The following is an 18873-nucleotide window of genomic DNA, read 5'->3' as shown; positions in this document are numbered from 1 at the left end:
TGAATAGCCCATTACTGGATCAAAGTAATGCACAAAGGAAGAGAGTAGGTGTTACAAGCAAGTGTAAATGTGTAGGCTTGCCATAATGTTAACAATTCTGCAAGCATGACAATTCTGCAAGCATGAGGGCATTTGCTGTAGTCATTTGTGGCAGCTGCCACAGCTCTCTGGGGAAGAAAAAAAAAGTTTGAATAATTCTTTTCATTCAAATCTGTGTGTGATCAGTCAGCTGCCTAGGAAGTATCAGCAGTAACAGTACAGGCCAAAGGGGGAGCCTTTTTACCTATGCTTCATCAGTCTTTCCTGCTTAGGAAAGGTTGGAGAAGTGTCATCTAAACGTGGTTTAATTTTTTTTCCACTTCTGCTACATGCACGTGATAATATGGAAAGCAGCCTGTGTGTCAGCCATACAGTTTTCTAATAAGGCTTTTGTTGACGGTACTAGGAAAGGAAATAAATAAAAATAAAAACTTTCTTTAGCAATAAATAGCATCCCCATCTTCTCCAGGCAAATTGCTTTCCTTGACTTCTTATTCCATTTCCATGTTCTCATACTCATACAGAAGATTTATGACCATGGCTTGAGTTTATTTTGTAGCTACATCAATGTCCTGTGCATGAACTTTCCTCCAGGTAACAGGCCCAACAGTCTTGTAAAGCAGGAAAAGAAAAACTCATGTGACAAATGCTAGTGGTAGGTGGTTAACTCTTCCCCATAACTCCATCCTCTTAGTATATTATGCAGAGCCAGATGGTACATCTTGCTTATTCATATTGCCCAGATCTCATTACCTTTTCTTTCATTGTAGCAGAGAACTGGAAAATATCCAACGTCTTATAGAAATAAGATGCTCTTTCATAATTCTGAACACCCACAAACAAAGTTAAATGATTATTAAAGTAGCTGATAGTATTCTTAGCAATCCTGCTAGTTAATATATTATACTCTTTGAAGATATCCAAAGCATGTTCTGAGAATTCTGCTATTCTAATTCTTAGCCCCTATGGAAGAAAGATTCTTTAACATCTCATCCCCTTCGAGACCTTGTTTGAAGGTTGAATTAGGTCCCAAGTCAAAGTCCTGTGTGCTGAACTTAATTATCATTTTCCCTAGTGAATGATGTAGACCAACTGTATAAAAAGATATGCTGATGAAGTGATGTTAAAGCTTTAGTGCAAGGAGTGTTCTAACAGTTCTGTAGGTGCTCTAAGGCTTGAGTGGGATGTGGGTACTTTTTCTGTCTGTAGCACCATCAGACCTGTGAGATAATTTTTTTCCCTTTTATTTTTATTTTGCAATATGTTTTCCTGGTTCATGACTTTCATAAAAGTTAGAACTGTTTAGTTTATTTTGTGTTCGTTAGTGTCATTATTGTCTGTATGACTTTTATATCCTGTTTGCCATTTAGTAGACCAGGTAACAGCATTAAACTTTGTTTATGTATTTTATGTGGATTTTGCTATGAATGGCTACTAAGCACATTGGGCGTTTTATCTTTAGGTCATTTTCGGAGACTTTTTGGGGTAATAGATAATACTTAGCTGCTGAAGAATGTGTATGTATGCAGTATATGGTGACTATCTATGCTGCAACAGAATCCTATTAGATGTAGGTAGGCGGGAAGTGAAGCTATGATATGCATTTTAGGGAATCTCAGTGAGTTTCTTATAAACATGAATGAACATGAATTTTAAAAGTCAAGTAGTACCCAGCTGTTGTAGAATCTTTCATGTCTTCTACAGATAGAAGTATCATAGTAAGAGCTTCCCTTAGTTGAATTAACTCCCTATACTACTATATACAAAATGTAGTAATAGAAATATTTGTGGAATAACTTTTACTTTACAAAATGCATGAAAATGAAGTTCTTAGTAGATGTTTCTAAGATGGAATTTCAGTCCAACCCTTTGGGGTAATTGATATGATATTGTTTCCTGTGAATTACATGAATCACAGCAACTTTGAACTTTTTTTTTTATAGCCCTACCTGAACCTATCCTTCCGTCCCTCCAAAAAAAATACCCAGTAAGTGTTTCTTATGAATTTACTACATCATGTGTGTGTATGAAACTGCTTATCTAAAATATATGAATTTTTAAGTATCTGTAATGGGTTAAGTTAAACAGTCTGTAAGCCTAGTCATCAATACATTAAACAAGTGTGAAAAAGCTTATATGTTGCTTTTGATGATTTCTTTAATGAAAAGAGTTTGCTTTACATGAAAAGGTTTCACACAGTGAGAAATGACAACTGCTGACCTGATTCTCTTTATGCTGGGCTGAAAATAACCCTCTGTAATCTGTAACTTTCTGATTGTTATTTCTTTGTAAGTTAAGCAGTAGTGTTTCAATCCAATGGCGGTATTTCAGATTTCCATACCTTCCAATAGCTCATGAGTTGCCTGCTATTTTTGTTTTCAGAGAGTAAATGTTTACTAGGAGACTTTTGAAACCTCACAAAATTGGGCTCCAGCCCAAACAAGAAAACACCGTTTGGGGACTCTGTTATTATGTCCAGATCATACTCTCCAGTTTTCAAGAGAACTCTGTGAATTTGTATGCTTTGATCCACTGCAGAATTAGGGCTGTAATTAGTGAGCTTTTATCTAAGAAAGACTACCTAGAAATAACAGCTATTCTCTTAAATACGTGTTTGAGAACAAAAGAACTGTTGCTGAATATGCTGAAATGGGAATATTTGATGACATTGTACATCAGGGAGAAAATAGGTGTCAACCATCTTGGATAATTAGGATAATCAAGATGCAGAAGGCTTTGAGCTATAGTAAACTGCAGTTTTATTCCTATTTTGTAACCCTATACCTTTTAATCTCTTCATTGCTGAAAGAAGTACTAAAAACTATTTGAAGCTGCTTTTCATTTCTTGTACATTTAGCTTTATCTGGTGGTTTGTTTCTTTTAATAATTAAATTTAATAATTCTATTTGCATAAATGTTATGTGCTGTAGTATTTTAAGTTTCTGTGGCATATAATTTAAAGAAAACAACTGCAAGAATCAGTAACATTTACTTTGTAATAATAATTCAAATATTTATATTTGTAGTTTGAACTGAATAAATGCCTTTACAGTACATTACAAACATTAATGGTTTAAGTGATTAAAGTGAAAGTATATACAATACGGTAAGTTTAAAAAATCCGAGTTTGCACTAAAAGCAAGGTTTCTTCTGTAAAAGTGGTAAATCATTTGGAGATTCCTGTGTTTCAAGACCGCTGCTGTAAGAATAGCATTTTTATGCTGTTTCAGCATAATTTTTTGTTAGTTATCTTGCCTTTGGAGAATGGACTGAATGCTCTAGAATAAGTAATAAAATAACAATAATATTTTGTACACAGATTTTGTAAAAATAAATCAGAAGTGTGGATTAAGTCAAAAAAATCATGCTAGAAATTTGCAAATACATTTTTAGTTTACTCTCTCCATTGGTAATGTAGTGAAGTATGTAATGTGTTGTAAAGCTACAACTTTTGAAAACTGATATTGCGAAGAATTTTAAAATGAGAAGTACACCAAAATGATTTTGGTCTTGTATGTTGTTGCAGTAATAATTATAAAGCATGGGTAAATCCCGGTTTCCTAAGAAACCATATGTTTTTCTTGTGGTTGTAGCTGATCAAATCTGTGTCTCCATTCCAATACAGAAATACCATTTCTGTCCTTCTGAAAGAAACCACCCTACATACAATCTGTTTTTCTTTGAAAATCACACTTGCAGGTCTTTCTGCAGCCTGAAAATACTTTTGCGCTTAGAAGGAAACTGCTTGCTTTAGATTATAGGTGCCATGTAAAATAGACACACTTATATTGAACAAAAAACAAAAGGCAAATTCTGTGACTCAGTGTATCACTATCATAGATGTGAAGGGTGAGAAGTCCTGGAGAGACACCAGATCTTCCCACCTGTGCGTTCTGTTGCCATGGGGTAGTCTCCAGCTGGCACCAAGCTCACGTTTTGCAACGCTCAGAGGGAGTGCTGGAGCATATCAGGCATGGAGTTGAATTCTAGAGCTTCCTGGCTGCCCAGCCAGATGGGATAGATGACAGTAGACCACAAAATGCATTGTTCCATTCTGAAGCTTATGCAAAACTCACCTCTGAGTTACGATTTTCACAGATGATCTCTGTAAAACCTCTAATGGCTTACTTAGTTACTACTTCTGGTTGTTTTGCCTGCATGTTTGCTAGGGGTAAACATTGCTGTAGCTGAGTGTCAGAAGGCAATGTGTGTGTGAGTCCCCATTGTTCCAGAGCAGTCTGGCATATTAGCTTAAATCAAGAAGGAGGTGGGCTTTTGCTAGTGCTCTGGGTTGTGAGCTTCCTGGACTCTGCACGAGCACATTTTTGTTTCTGCTGCATCTGTTTGACAAGCAGCAAGATCACTCCCAAAGGGATGGGGTAGAGTACAGGATGGTGCTTACTATAGCTATTTCATGCATGGGAGACAGTCTTTGGACAGATAAAATTTGCTTCTCCCCTTTGAGCTGCACTTTCTTGAAGTGTAAACTTGAGTTAAATGATCATTTGTAAGACTAGAGAAGGGTATTTTATGTGCTTGAATATAGAAACCATACTTTCCCCAGACAAAACATTGCCTGCCTCAGACGAAACATTGCCTGCTGTGAACTAGTAAATAGTGGATAGTGCTTCCAATGATATTCTAGTACATAAAGTTTGAGAGTCATGCATATTACTCTTCAAAGTAACAAAGAGGGTGGGGGAAAAAATACAGTAATAACCGAACAGGTCACTGCATTTTTTGATGTATCTTCTTATGTGAATGTTAAACTTGCTCTTGTGTATCTTGGGTTCATTTTCCTTAAAATACATGACATCACTTTGTAATGTAGCATCCCCTTAGTATAGCCTCCTTTTTGGATTGTTTTTATGCTGCAAAAACTGGTGACTTGGTGATTACTGTGTTTATTTCCCCTATCCTATCTCAGTTCAGCTGCAGCCAGCTCAGTGCAGCCTATCTAACTCAGCTTCTGCTCACGTTGTTTTACTAGCGTGTAAACATCAGTTTAGAGATTCTCCTGTGTTAAAATTACTTAGCAAACAGAAGGCAAGGGTGCTCTCAGATGCTTCTGTGCAAGATGGTTCTACCTGAGCTCAGTTAGAGTAACAAATATCTAACAGAGGAGCACAGGAGTAATAGAGCTCTTTGCTTGTAAGTTGTACTTGAACTTCTAATAAGCAAACAATGGGCAGCTTTTGTGTTGTGAAAAAAATATACACCTAAATTAAGGCAGCATGTGTGTGTGTATACATACTCTAATTTTATTTTGACAGGAATCTTTTGATCCTACTATGCAGCTGCATCTCGTTCATCAAGTTCCATGTACCATTCCTCCTTACCTCTCAAAAAATGAATCAAGCCTTGGAGATCTGCTAATAGGCTTCTTGAAATATTATGCCACAGAATTTGAGTAAGTAATAAGCTCTTCTTAGTGTTTCAGAATATTAAAATTTTTCATTTGTTCTATTCATTATATCAATGCTTTATGACCTTTGAAGAGGAAAGAATAACTGTAATGCAGGAGTAATAACTGACAGAAAAAACAGATGAAATGACTGAAGGAAAATAGGAACGCTGATAGACTGTCTGAAGTCTTTTGCTTAACTGGGCAGATTATTCATTCAGATAGGGAATTTAAAACAAAAATAAATAAAGAAAAGTATCTGGCTAGTTTTTCCAGCATAAAGTAAGTGCAAATTATTTGAACGATGGACTAATGATATTTTGCTTAAAAAAAAAAGGTAAAAATTATCAATTACAAATCCCATATTGAAAATTTTCTATAGCTGAGAAGTCATCCTGGGAAATGCTGCACATCACTCAGCAACTTAGATTATTTTTAACCCTTTCTGCTAGGGAAATAAAACTGAATTGTACTGTTGACTTGGCCATCTGTACATCCCTGATAACTTTAAATCATGTTTGAAATGAGCAAAACATTTGCCTTGAAGATATTAAAATTCTGTATAGTTTCATTAAAAAATTGCTAGTTGGCTTTAGAAGAGAAACCCAAATTAATGCCCATGCTGAGGAAAAAGCAGGCAGAACATGATGTTTAAATATTTTCTGTGTGATAGCCAGCCAGTGAGAACAAAATAGAGTTATGCTATCCACAGTATATGTTATCTTTGCTTTGAGGTTGCTGATGGAAACAATAGCATATGAGGGAATGAGGGTAAGAGTAAAATAGACAAAACACAGGGATCTGTGGTGCCTTTTGTGGAAGAGCTAGTATTTTACTCCTGTATGTGTTGAATATTTTCATTGCTGCAATCAACGTCTTTTTCATTCTTTCCTTTTCCTCTAAAACTAGTGTTCTTTTTATGCACAGAATTTTTGAGATTATACTTCAAATTACAAAACTATAAAGTTAGGTCACATTTAACTGACCTGTGTACCATGTCAGTAAGCTGTCACTGTGGAATTGTAATGTGTTTGATTAAAAAGATTGCTACTTCAATTTTCATAAAAGTGACTTTTGTAGATTCCTGTCTATGGAGTAGGACACCAAAATACAGGGTTTGATATACGGGATGCTGAAGGAACAGTATGTAGTCAAGAATGAGATGATGGGTAGAGATCATCACTTTGGATAAAATGATTAAATGAAGTTGCCTGCCTGAAATGCTCAACTGATCAACTATGTGCATGTTATTTGTCAGGAAGATGAAGGGAAGATGGAAATATGTTGTTTTAAACCTCCCCCCGCCCCCAGTATAGCAAAGGCCAGTAGGTATTTCAGTTAGAATGTTTATTTTGTTTCACTTGATGCAGTGAGTAATACTTAAGAGCAGGATAGGTCCAAGGAGTAGGGTGCAAAGGAAGAAACAAGAGCACTGCATTCTGCACAGACATAAATAATTTTATCACCTTGCACTGTGATTTTTTTCCCATATGCTATTAATCTGTTCTGTTTATTTAGACTGTAAGTTCTTTCAGAAGAGATTGCCAGTTACCATGTGCTCATTCTGCGGTCTGAGTTTGGGATTTTTGTTGTTTCTAGAAGTAAATTTTCTCCCCCTTCAGAAGTTATCAGAAATGTGATTTGGAAATTGCTGCATATATGAGACTATAGAGAGCAAGGCTTAAATAATTTACCAGCATGGTTGGAGATTCTCTTGCCATAGAGTTCAAGTCTGCATAGTGTTTCACATGATACAGCTGACAAAAAGTATGCTTATAGCTTTGTTTTATCTTTCACTATTTCAAATTATCAAAGCTCTGCTGATCATGCAGTGAATGTGACAAAGTAGAAAAATGTATGGAGGTGTCTTAGAAAAAAGTATTTGGAAACTGCTCCATGTTTACCAGGCCCTCTTAAAAGAGTGTCTGATTTCACATCTGCAGCAGTGAGTGAAGGCAGCAGGTTTTCACTTGGCTGCCTCTTTATAAAGTGAGACCTTGAAGCAAGGCATTGCTACCCTTAAAATGCTGCTAGGGAACCTAGAGATTGTTATTTGGGACTGTGCTGCTTTTGTATTTCTCATTTCAAGTTATGCTGTAGTTGTTTAAGTTGTTGTTAAGTTGTATTTGGTGGACATGATCAAAGATAAGCTACACTATCTTGACAAAATATAAAATACAGTTGCTCTCTCCAGGGCAGAATTAGTCAGATAATAATAATATATTTTTGAATAGAACTATATTAAATATGTTTGCAGTTGATACACATTTCATAAGCCAAAGCTACTTGCAGAAATAGATTAATAATATTGATTTGGAAAGTACAGACTTTTTAATCTATTTGTAACATATTCATACACAGGCTTACACCTGGAAATTCCTTGTTTTATTCAAATTCTTGTGTTCTTCATGAGGCACTCATACCTGATGTGGAGTGACACTAGAAATAACTAATGATTGCTGTTCAAATGGTTATTGTTAATTTACAGATTGAAGTACATGTTAAGACTATTCACTTAACATTGGAAATTATGAAGTTTTTGTGTGCAAGCCAAAATGTTTAAAATTAATAAACAAATCATTTCCTATTGGTATTTCACTTATAATTCAAGTTGATTTTGGTACCAAGGCAGGGTTAATGAAGGTTTAATGTGAGAAAGTAGTCCTTTCTAAGTTTAAATATGGAACTCTTTAAAAAGGTAGAAATCTCTTTTTGTTGTTGTTGTTGCTTCTTGCTAACTAGTGTATTATAAATGCATTTGTTTCTTGCTGAGGAATCAAGTCAAGTATAACCTGTGGATAAAAAGATGAGCAAAAATTAAGTGTTTGAAATGAAAAAATATCGCGTGTTTAAACTAAACATAGATCAAATACTTTTGTTGTGTAACACTTGTTGCTTGTCTGGATCTCTCTTAAATACTATTTTAGACAATGCAGAATAGTTGAACTGTCTGCTTCTTCCAGTCATGACCAATGTACTGGAGCTGCAGTTCAAGCTCTTTTGATGTTCCTGTTGCTTATTTTGTTGTTGTAATCTGTCTGTGTATGTACGTGTTTCTGTTTATAAGCAATTCATCTGAAGTTTTTATTAAGCTTGTGTTGATGACAGGTTATTAAAAAGACATGACGGAAAAGTATTTGGTTCTTCACAATATCTCTAGTTCTTGCAAAAGTAGACGAGTAGTCTACTCCGGGAATTAAGAGGGAGAGTGATAGGATTCAGTGAAAACTTTAGTTTGCATTTAATGCTAGGACTGATCTTCACTCATATTAATTTTCTAGAGTGAAGAGGAAATCTAAAAATGCACGGCAGTGGGTAACTAGTAATCTAAGTTACACAAACATGTACTTCACTGGTTGTGCCCTGTGCCTTTTTGAAATATCAAAAAGCCCTATTCATATTCTTAAACAGAAGAGTAGTGTATGTGCTCTATTGAAGTAAAGATGTTGAAGAAAAATGTTGAATTAAATTCAAGCAACTGAATTTCATAAGTGTCTTTAATAATGAGTTGTACCCAAGTTAACTTGTAGAATCTGCAGGCACAGACTTTTAGCTGGTATAAACTGTCTTATTGCCACCGACTTAGTGGAGTTATGAGAGCTGATCAACGACCTATGGAACATAGAGTTCTTCCAAATTTAACTGATAATTTAGAATTGTATTTTGTTATACAGTTGATATTTACAGATTTACTGCAGGTGGTTGATGTACGCAGCTGAGTGCCTGTATCTTTGCATTATGTCAAAAGATCCATACAGTCAGGAGATCCAGTCAGGTGTACATAACACCAGTTCAGCTATCAGCACGCTACCCTGCTGTTTCTAATCCCTATCTAGTCAGGGTGTATGATGATCTGTTGTTGGCATTCCAGGCTTTTTGCTAATACAGCAGTTGTCTGGCTTAGTTAAGAACAAATGAAAACTGGCTGGGTAGAACTGGTTAAGATCATAAAACTGCAGGTGGTAGCTTTGGCTGCCATTGTGTTTGGCATATCATTGTGCCAAGACTAATAAAGATTGCCCTCTATGCTGTAGTGCTGTTCCTGTTTGTGTGATCATTTCCTGTGGTTTCATTGTTCTAAATCTGCGTGCAGAATGCAGTAGATTATCTTCGGATGCACATTTGAGTTGTTGCACTGATGTTACAGACTATCAAAAATACCACATATTCAAAGTATTAGTGCTTTCTAATAATTTTCTTGCACTGGGAATGCTCATTTGTAAGTGTGCTTTCTTTGTGTCACTTCATTGTCGAATCTGTGTATATGGCATTCTGTATCAGACTTCCTCTGCACTTAAACTCCTTATGGGCCTTTTTTTCCTCCACAGAAATACCTGAAAGATAAATTTTTGAGGCTATAATTTCTTTTGAATTTAGAAATAAATGTAGGTGTCCATATTCAAGTTGATACTGGCTTTTGAAAAAAAAAAATCTGTCATGAACATATGTTACTCATGGGAAACCTCTGATGTTGTTTTGCAGATGTTTCTATTTATAAACTTACGTGCATGTGGATTTTTTTTCTTGTTTCCTACCCATCATTCCATACTCTTTTATAGCACTTTAATATAAAGTGCTCGTTATTGTAAAGTACTGTGCTATCCAGGCTTGTTATGTAGCAGTATGACAACTTATTAATGTAAACGGACATTATTCAGAATCAAGAGTTAAAAGATCTGCAAATTGTTTTCCTTTTCCCCAGTTGGAGCCATCAAATGATTTCAGTTCGTGAGGCCAAAGCTATTCCAAGACCTGATGGTATTGCATGGAGAAACAAATTTATATGTATAGAAGGTAAAACATAAAGCTCCTTTATCATCTTTAACTGCTAAGTCACTAAATACATTAATCTGTTACTTTATGGTGATCATATTTTAATAATGCACACATGTAGTATATGTATGTAGAAAATGAAGTTTAACCAATGTCAATAGTTTTGGAAACAGTCTCGTCAAAAACATTTGAGAAGGAAGCTTTAAGTTCTATAGAGTTTAAAAATAGTTCTCCTGACCTTTTCTTCAAGAGGACTCATTGCCCTGTTACTTTTGGAACAGAGATTAGGGCTTTGACAAGGAATGGCCTTAAGAACAGTAGCATGTTTTGCTGCTCTGTAAAAATAGTCTTCACTTTTGCCAAGATTGTGCTTCTGAAAAAACACAGTGGGCACAAAATCAGATTCCTCTCTAAGAATATTCTTTGTTCTAGTAATGCTCTGGCATCTCAAGTCCTAGCAGTAACTAAATTATGCATATGTTGATCCACTTGTGGCTACTATTTTTGACTGTCTTTTGAATGTACAATTTCCGTAGAAACTATGTGATGCCCTCCAGAACTGGAGGGAAAAAAATAACAGCCAACCTTTTGGAGTCACAAGTATCAGCTGTTGCAATTTAGACTGAACTGGGGAGTAGCACAATACAGGGAACCTCCATGTGCTCTTCTTACCTTTCAACTGTGATCGGTAGTCTTCATGGAGAAAACGAACAGTTAACGTGCATAGGAGGTGAAGCTTGGACCAGGGAAAGAGAAGATAATAGACTAAGAGAGGGACTGTGGTTAGAGAGGAGTATGAGGGTGAAGGAAAAAAAAAAAAGCAGGGAAGGGGCCGATGACTACCACGTAAAGTGGGAAGAGTTGACTCTGAAAATAATCAAAAAAGGGAAGTGAGAATCAGAATGCAGGAGTTGAAGGTGAATTGGCTGGACAGAAGACCATGGGAAAGGAACTAGGATGGAGAATAAGCAGAATTAGAAGTAGCTGGTTTATGGACACTGAGGTGAAGAGGGAAGGTTTGAAATGTGGGAGGTAGCCAGGGTCCTGGCTGTAAATAAATGGGAGACTATTGGGGATTACAGTATCAAGGGTTGAAATTTTAGGTTAAAAGAGGAATGGAGCTTGGACAGGAGCCCAACAGTATGGAAAAGAGTTGTTAAGAAACTGGGAAAATCTTGTTGGTATGGGGGCAGTAAGGCAGAAGACCTGTGGGTTAGGTGCAGATATTCTTCAAAATTCCTGGGGGGAGGGAGTGCAGTATGTGCACCTCATTTCCTGCATTTTTGCTGCTCTGTTCAGAGAATAATTACCAACTGGTGAAGTTAGTTATTCTTTGACTGGAGCTCACCAACTTGGCTGTAATTGTATGGGTGGCAGTGTGAACCCACATGCTGGAATTCCTGTCCTTTATTTGTCTTTTGTGGAGGGAAAAAAAAAAGGAAAGGAAGTAAAAAAAAAAAAAAAAAGGGGGGGGGGGGTGGAAATACAAAGAAAACCCAAAAAGCAAATATCAGTCATAGGGAAAAATACACCAAAACCCATGAAGAAAGCTGTACACTTGACTTCGCAGTCTCAGAGTTAAGAAATGCGAGAATTAAGAGTATCTGCACAGCTGAAATGATCTACTACGCTAGTAGTGCAGGCATTGCCAAGGCTCTGTTCTGAATGTGGGAGGTGGGAATGCTGAGCAGCTGTGCCTGCTGCTGTCATATGATGCTGATCCTCTGAGTTGCAGGGCGGCTCTATGTTTCAGGCTCTCAATCCTTTCACAACATTGCAAAGTGGTTGAATAATTAGATTTTCTTTCTCCTAGGTTGGAAAACAGAATATTAGAACACAAAATAGCCATCCTAGATTTTGTATTGAATATTCTTGATTACACGTAATTTTTTCCTAAGAGTACATTTGCATTTGAACTATTAAAAAGTAAAATTATCTATAGTTGGCATATCTGATTCCTTCCTGCTACAGTGTGCATCCAGACTTTATGAGGATTAATCCCACTCTTAATATACTAAATTTTTATTTATAAATTGGAAGGGAGAAAATTACATTTATTTCAACCCAAAACAGGCCTCATAGTTCAGTTTAGCAGCTGCTGTAAAAAGTTTAACAAAGTATTTGGGTAGACTTCTGTGTACTGTGAGAAGAAGCTTACAAAAGCTACTTAAACACGTCAGCATATTCTGGTTTCCAAGTCTGTCAGATTTTCCATTTAGAGGACTAAAATTTTAGTAATTGGTATAGTGTGTGTTTTTAAATACCTTAAATATGTTTGTTGATAGATTACAGAAGTCTATGCCAGCAAGTTGTCATAATTCTCTATGTAGCACGATATTTAGGGTTGCTTAAGGAAAAAAAATTGTTCTAAGTTTTATTTGTCTTAAGACTGATTCTCAGTTTTTCTGCTTTTTGAGAAACAAATGGAATAGCAGCGATCTTTTAAGACAGTTTAAAATCTGTCAAGCTATTACTATCATAGGTGTAGAGAGAACACTGCTTTTAGCTAATGATGGTGAACATTCCTTGTTGGGTATCTCTAAATTACTGGTGACTGCTGTAGTGTGAGTTTAAATCTTGTCTACATCAAACAATATCATATCAATATTAAACTGTTCTTTTGAAAAAGACAAGTTTGGAAAAGCTAGAAACTTGGTAATTTTGTGACAATTAATTGTCTCTTAGTCACTTAGGGAAATTGGATCAGAACCTGTATAAGCTGCATCTGATTCATTCTCGTATTTACAAATCTTTCAGTTCAGATATTAAAAATGATAAAAATAATTCTTCAGAGTGTGTTTTGAAGTTTTATTTCTTTTATTTTCACCTGGAAATATGATCCCTTTTAACCTTTTCTTTTAATATCAGTGTTGGAGTTGGATTACATTTTCTTTCTCAACTCAGTGTATGAACAAAGTAACTTATGATGGACTCTCACTCTTCTGATGGTTAGAAAATATAAAGTGGTATAAATAGTATCTGATTATAAAAGTATTGTTGTTGCGCTCCAGGGAATGAATTTGTCTTTTGACAACTAGTAAATGTGCAAGAAGAGTAAAGGGAAGATGTGAGTCAGCTTTTTTTGACTAGGAAGAGCGCCTTTTTTCCCCACTGACAGTTTTGGAAGATTGTACAGCTTTGGTCTTGTTACTTCAAAAAATGTCTCTTGGCTCAACATTAAATATATAAAGGTCCTAGCATTAAAGAAACAGTTAACATCAGATATAAGACAAACAAAGGAAATGCTGTACTGCTTAACATGCTAAGGAATATGAAATTCTTCACAGTAGAAGGTCAGTATGCCAAATTGTGTGGCTGGTAGTAGAGGAAGAGGTACCTTTTTTATTACATTGACAGTTTTCTGCTGCAATCTAAATGTATGATGCATTCTACAGTAAAATAAATCTGCCTGTAAACATCCACTAAAAAACTTTATAAGTAGTTTGAAGAAAAAACTTACAGAAATAATACATTTATTGCTTTAAACAATTTATTTCATTGCAAATTTAAATAGCCTTCAGTAATAAAATCCTAATGCCATGGAACATGTTCCGAATTTGAAGTCCCAGTCTACGTAATGGCACAATCCCTGTCTGTTTAATGCTTTATGTTACTTTATGACCCTATCTGAATAAAAGCAATACATAACCAACTGTTGTGGTTTAACAGTGGAAGGTAGCCAAGCACTACACAGCCGCTCTCTAGCCTCTCTCTTACTCTCCCTCCTCAACGGGACAGGGGAAGAAAATTGGATGAAAAATGCTCATGGGTTGAGATAAGGACAGGGAGATCACTCACCAGTTACGTGACAGTCAATGCAGGGAACAGACTTGTTATAGGGAAGATTAATGTCATTTATTGCCTGTTACTAAGAGACTAGAACATCAAGAACTAAAAGCAAATGAAAGACAACTTCCTCTATCCACCCTCTTCTACCTCTTCCCCCTCAGCGGCGCAGGGGAAGGGGTAATGGGGGCTGCGGTCAGGCCCTGGCGCTTCGTCTCTTTGGTCATGGTCACTCTGTGCCCCAACTCCACGCGGGGTCCCTCCCACGGGATGCCGTCCTTCCCGAACTGAGCCTGTGGGGGCTGCCCATAGGCAGCAGCTCTTCAAGAACTGCTCCCACATGGCTTCTTACCATGGGGTCCATCCATCCCCCAGGAGCAAACTGCTCCAGCACGGGTCCCCCACGGGCGGCAGCTCCCCCCAGACCCCCTGCTCCTGCGGGGGCTCCTCTCCACGGGCGGGAGCTCCGGCCTGGGGTCTGCAGGGCTGGTTCACATTTTCTCACTCCTCTCTCCCAACTGCTCCCACACAGTGTTTTTTCCCCTTTCTTAAATATGCTCTCACAGAGGTGCAATCAGTAAGGTACTTCCTTACTGGTAATTCCTGGGCTCCTCGCAGATGTCACTCCTGCAGGACCCCCTGGTAACAGGCCCTTGCCATATAAAACCAATACACCAACTAAACAGAAAAATTACCGAATCTAGCACATGCTTCTGTACTTCACTGGTCCTTGAGGACTTTAAGACATTCTGCCAGTGTGAAATGTGTCATTTACACAGTTCTCTAGTAAGGGTGGAAAAAAAAAAACTGTATGAAATCTGTTTTCTAGAGCATTGCAATGCATAATTGTTTAGAACCTGTTACTTTGTTACTAGCATTTTATCAGTTGCAAGGAGTACTTTAATCCCTCAATTACAAAAAAAAAAATTCTGAAGTATTAATTATTAGCAAATAAAAGGAAAACATCGCAAACTTGTAGTCTGTTAGAATGAGAAAGCTGCAAATTGTTAACTTATGAACAGATACTGTAGAACAGGTAACAACTGAAAATATTTTTACAGCAGTTGATACTTAGGTAAAAAGCTGTAGCAAATATTTTAATGTTCTTTATGTATTTCACTAAAACTGTTGATTGAGATGAACCTAACATGTAGCAAGTCTCAAAACATTTCAATATGCAAAATCATATTCTGATATGTCATCGCAGACTGCAAAGCAGTCACAACTAATTACTGATGCGTGAATTTGGCACAATCATACCATGCTTAGATAGAAGTAATAATTTGGCTTTATTGTGGTTTACCTACCATTAGAGTGTTCAGGGTGTGAGCATTTTTTTGAGGAATATTATATGGAAATAACACAGAAGTGGAATCAGGTGTGCAAAACCTTTTGGGAAGCAATTATACATTGACTCTTTTTTTTCTTCATTCCTAGCTCAGCAAGACAGCATAGCTGTAGTTTTTTAACACGTAATATTTGCATTTGATCTTGCAGAGCCCTTTGATGGAACAAACACTGCTAGAGCTGTACATGAAAAACAGAAGTTTGATTTTATCAAAGATGAATTTTTCAGGGTAAATATTGCATCTGATGTCATTTTTCCAGTCACTTTAGTTTTCAAAATAATTATAAAAAGGATGGTCATTGAACCGGCCTGCTTCTGATGTTTGTTATGATTGGTTTTATGCTTTGTAGTGTGTGTATATATGATTTTACGTATATTGCATATAAAATTGCATATATATATAAATCTTGTTTAAATAGGAGTAGTAAAACTATTAATATCTATGCTAATAAGAATTAGGCTTAAACTGAAATGAGTACTTGAAATAGTAAACCCTTTGTCTTAAGAGTTTTCAGATTTACATAAACAAGAAAATACTGTGATAGTTGATAGCTATAAAAACATAACTATTTTCACTCATAATTTCTTCCTACACTAATTTGACTGGTAATAAAAAATGTTTTATACCTCTTACAGTCCCTTTTTGTAATACCTTGGTTTTCTGCTGTTTTTTGACAACAGAATTAATTTGTTAGTTTTCTTTGGGGAAATCACAATTTTAGCACATGAGTAATTAAAACTGGAGCTTACACTGTTCCAGTCAGTGAAGGAGACAAGGAAACTTTGAGTGAAAAAAACTGTGATTTAGGCCTTGGTTAAATATCTTGCTTCTAAAAATCTTTGCTGCCAATTATTGTATTCTTTTTTGCTATGATAGCTATTAAATTTGGAATTACACTCATGTACCTAAGCTCAAATTCTGGTGTTCGGAGATTTCTGACTATTCATAGTGCAGTTATAAGTAGTGATTAGTGTGCAGAGCTGGCTTCCACCTTTAACCGGTTAGACATCATAATTCTGTTCAGAAATGTTGGTTTCCTTCTATTTAGCTATTTTAGCATAAAAAATACTTAACTGTCCACATTTTATGGAAAAAAAAATACTTGATTGTTAATCTGCTAAAGCAATGATTGAGAAAGTAGATTGGGATCTCAGTGCTGTTCTGTGCTGAAATCAGAGTGAACTTCTCCTTTCAGAGTTTTCAGTTAAGAAATTGTTTTCAAACCTGTGTGGTTTTCTGAAAAAAGTAAAAGCAGTTGTCCAAGCTGTCTGGAAGCCTATACGTTGGAGTGTCCAGAATCCAGAAAAGAATACAGAAAAAAAAAAAGTAAATAACCTGTTTTAAAGACACAAATTCTGGTAATGTTAGAGTATAACTTCCTGCATCAGGAGCAGTGGCGTGCTTTTAAGATCATTATTTTACAGGCAGATTATCAATGTAATAATTAAATAATGTGAACACTTCAGTCTCCACAAACATAAATCCACTCTCTTCTTGAAAGTACATACCTTTCTCAATAATTCAGTATATTTTGTGTACCTTTGGATTCTTCTTCCCTAAAATAAATAAATAAAATATTATGACTTGGAGTAGGGGTGAAGAATCAAACTGATATTTGTGGATATGTGAGGCTTACTACTTACAGTGATATTTAAATATAAATGGCAAAGATGATTTTGCCTTTTAAATCTTTTATTTTTTTTCCCCAGTCTTGGCAGATGCTGCGAAACAAGAAAAACCTAAACAGTATACTACCCTTAAGAGCAGCTTTACAGAAAAAATAACCAACTTCTTTCATTTTCTCCATTTTGGATCCTGCTGAAATACAGAACAGTATCAAAATCAAAATGCAGTTACACGCATGGGTTTTTTTATGACATGCTTTTCTTGGTAAACTTTTGTTAAGGAAATCTTTATAAGACAGAATACATATTTTATGATTGACACTTGTTAATACTGCTGTTTATTCAAATGTGTTTTCTGAAAACACTTGTGTTGTTGACTTCTAGAAGAGACTTGTGACCCAATCAGCAGACTACAGAAATAAATATATTCTAAGGAGATATGGGGAATGTACTGACTTGTGTCCATAATCTGTGTAATCATCAATTGAGACACGTTTAACAATGAAATAAAGGAATTCAGAGCTAATGATGTATGAGTCTGTATCCTTAAGTCATTGCACACTTTACACTCTTGATGAACAGGCAGTCTGTGCTTTATGTGTGCTTAATGCAGTATGCACTTTTGCTCAGCTCAGCACTTTCTGGTTTTATTTCCCATTTATATGGAACAAAAGGCAACAATTTATGCAAATTAAGCTAGATTATATTTGTTAATTTCTGGATACCAAGAACTGTCATCTAAACTGGAATTTTCAAACAACAGTTCTACTATCAAAGAAGTTGAAATAAAAAACGACAAATCAATTTATATGAATGCTTCGTATTGACCAACAGTAGGCAAGATAAATTTCAGTGCTTCATTTTACATATTCAAAGTAGTAGGGGCGTCTGCTTAAAAAAACTCAACCCTCCAACTGCTACAGTAAGCTGGGCTTTTGTTCTGATTTTGTGCAAGTATTTGTAAATCAGTCAGGTACTGTAAAAAGAATTTAAGTAAGTCTTGAAAATTTCAATAATCTTGAAAATTTTACCTTTTCCAAATAAAAAAAATTGTGAAACTTCTTTTAGACCTGCTGTAGCACAGTTTGTGCCTCTCATTTGTTTGTTATGAAAGACCAATTAATTGTTGAAACTGTACTTATAATTGATGTCAAAATCATATTTTCATTTTTAAACTTTAATATTTTGTATGGTGTCCAGTGAAATAAAGTTTATACATGGAAAATACAGCTTTTTTCCTTTTTTTTATGTTGTTTGGTATTGGGCATTTAAAATATTTTCTAAAATTAAATAGAAAAGGAAGTGAATGTAAAGGTCAAGGTACCTGTTAAACCTTTTCTATGGCTATTTTGCATTGCATCCAGGTATAACTTTCATCTATTGCCGCTTCTAACAGGGTTGTGAAAGCCCTTATAACTGTTAAACAGCAAACACTGCTTCTTGTGCAAAACGTAAATTCTAATTTATTTTAAGTCTTACAATGTAGAAGTAATACAAACTAAACTGCCTGCTGAGACGTCACTTACACAAACAATTGTGATCCAGTCTATCTAATAGTTTGGCTTGCTTCTTGAGACAGTTTCCTTCTGCAATTTACACAGGCTCTCAGTTTTAATCTGACTCTGGCAAGCCACTGAAATATTGTCCCTCCATGTGTATTTGACCCCACACAGGCCTTCATCTTTATAAGGTGATAGATGTTTCACCTTCCTTTTTACCTCATTTTATTTAAAATGCAACCAGAAGTTTTTAGTACAGAATGATGCCTTGAATAAAAGATGGCAAATTGGGAGGTGGAGGAGATGTTGCTCCTTTAAAAAAAAAATAAAAAAACCTTGCCATCTTTTTGTCTATAAAATATAAACTTTCTCAAAATAGTGTAAATAAGAAGGGGCAT

General features: G+C 35.8%; 1 protein-coding gene across 7 annotated transcripts in view; it reads left to right on the top strand.

Annotated features, from left to right (window-relative positions):
* The window catches only part of TENT2 (terminal nucleotidyltransferase 2), a 39025-nt gene extending 20831 nt beyond the window's left edge, over positions 1-18194 (top strand). For all 7 annotated transcript variants that reach the window (XM_040541088.1, XM_040541092.1, XM_040541089.1 and 4 more), the window contains 5 exons: positions 1983-2026; positions 5313-5449; positions 10146-10237; positions 15500-15579; positions 17061-18194. In XM_040541088.1, the coding sequence (XP_040397022.1) occupies positions 1983-2026; positions 5313-5449; positions 10146-10237; positions 15500-15579; positions 17061-17135 (428 nt within the window). In that variant the 3' untranslated portion in view covers positions 17136-18194. The remainder of the gene's footprint in view (positions 1-1982; positions 2027-5312; positions 5450-10145; positions 10238-15499; positions 15580-17060) is intronic.
* Positions 18195-18873: the final 679 nt, after the last annotated feature.

The sequence above is a fragment of the Cygnus olor genome, chromosome Z (genome assembly GCF_009769625.2).
Source record: "Cygnus olor isolate bCygOlo1 chromosome Z, bCygOlo1.pri.v2, whole genome shotgun sequence".
NCBI lineage: Eukaryota > Metazoa > Chordata > Aves > Anseriformes > Anatidae > Cygnus > Cygnus olor.
Note: the sequence above shows the minus strand (reverse complement) of the source record. Positions and strands in the feature narration are given on the sequence as shown.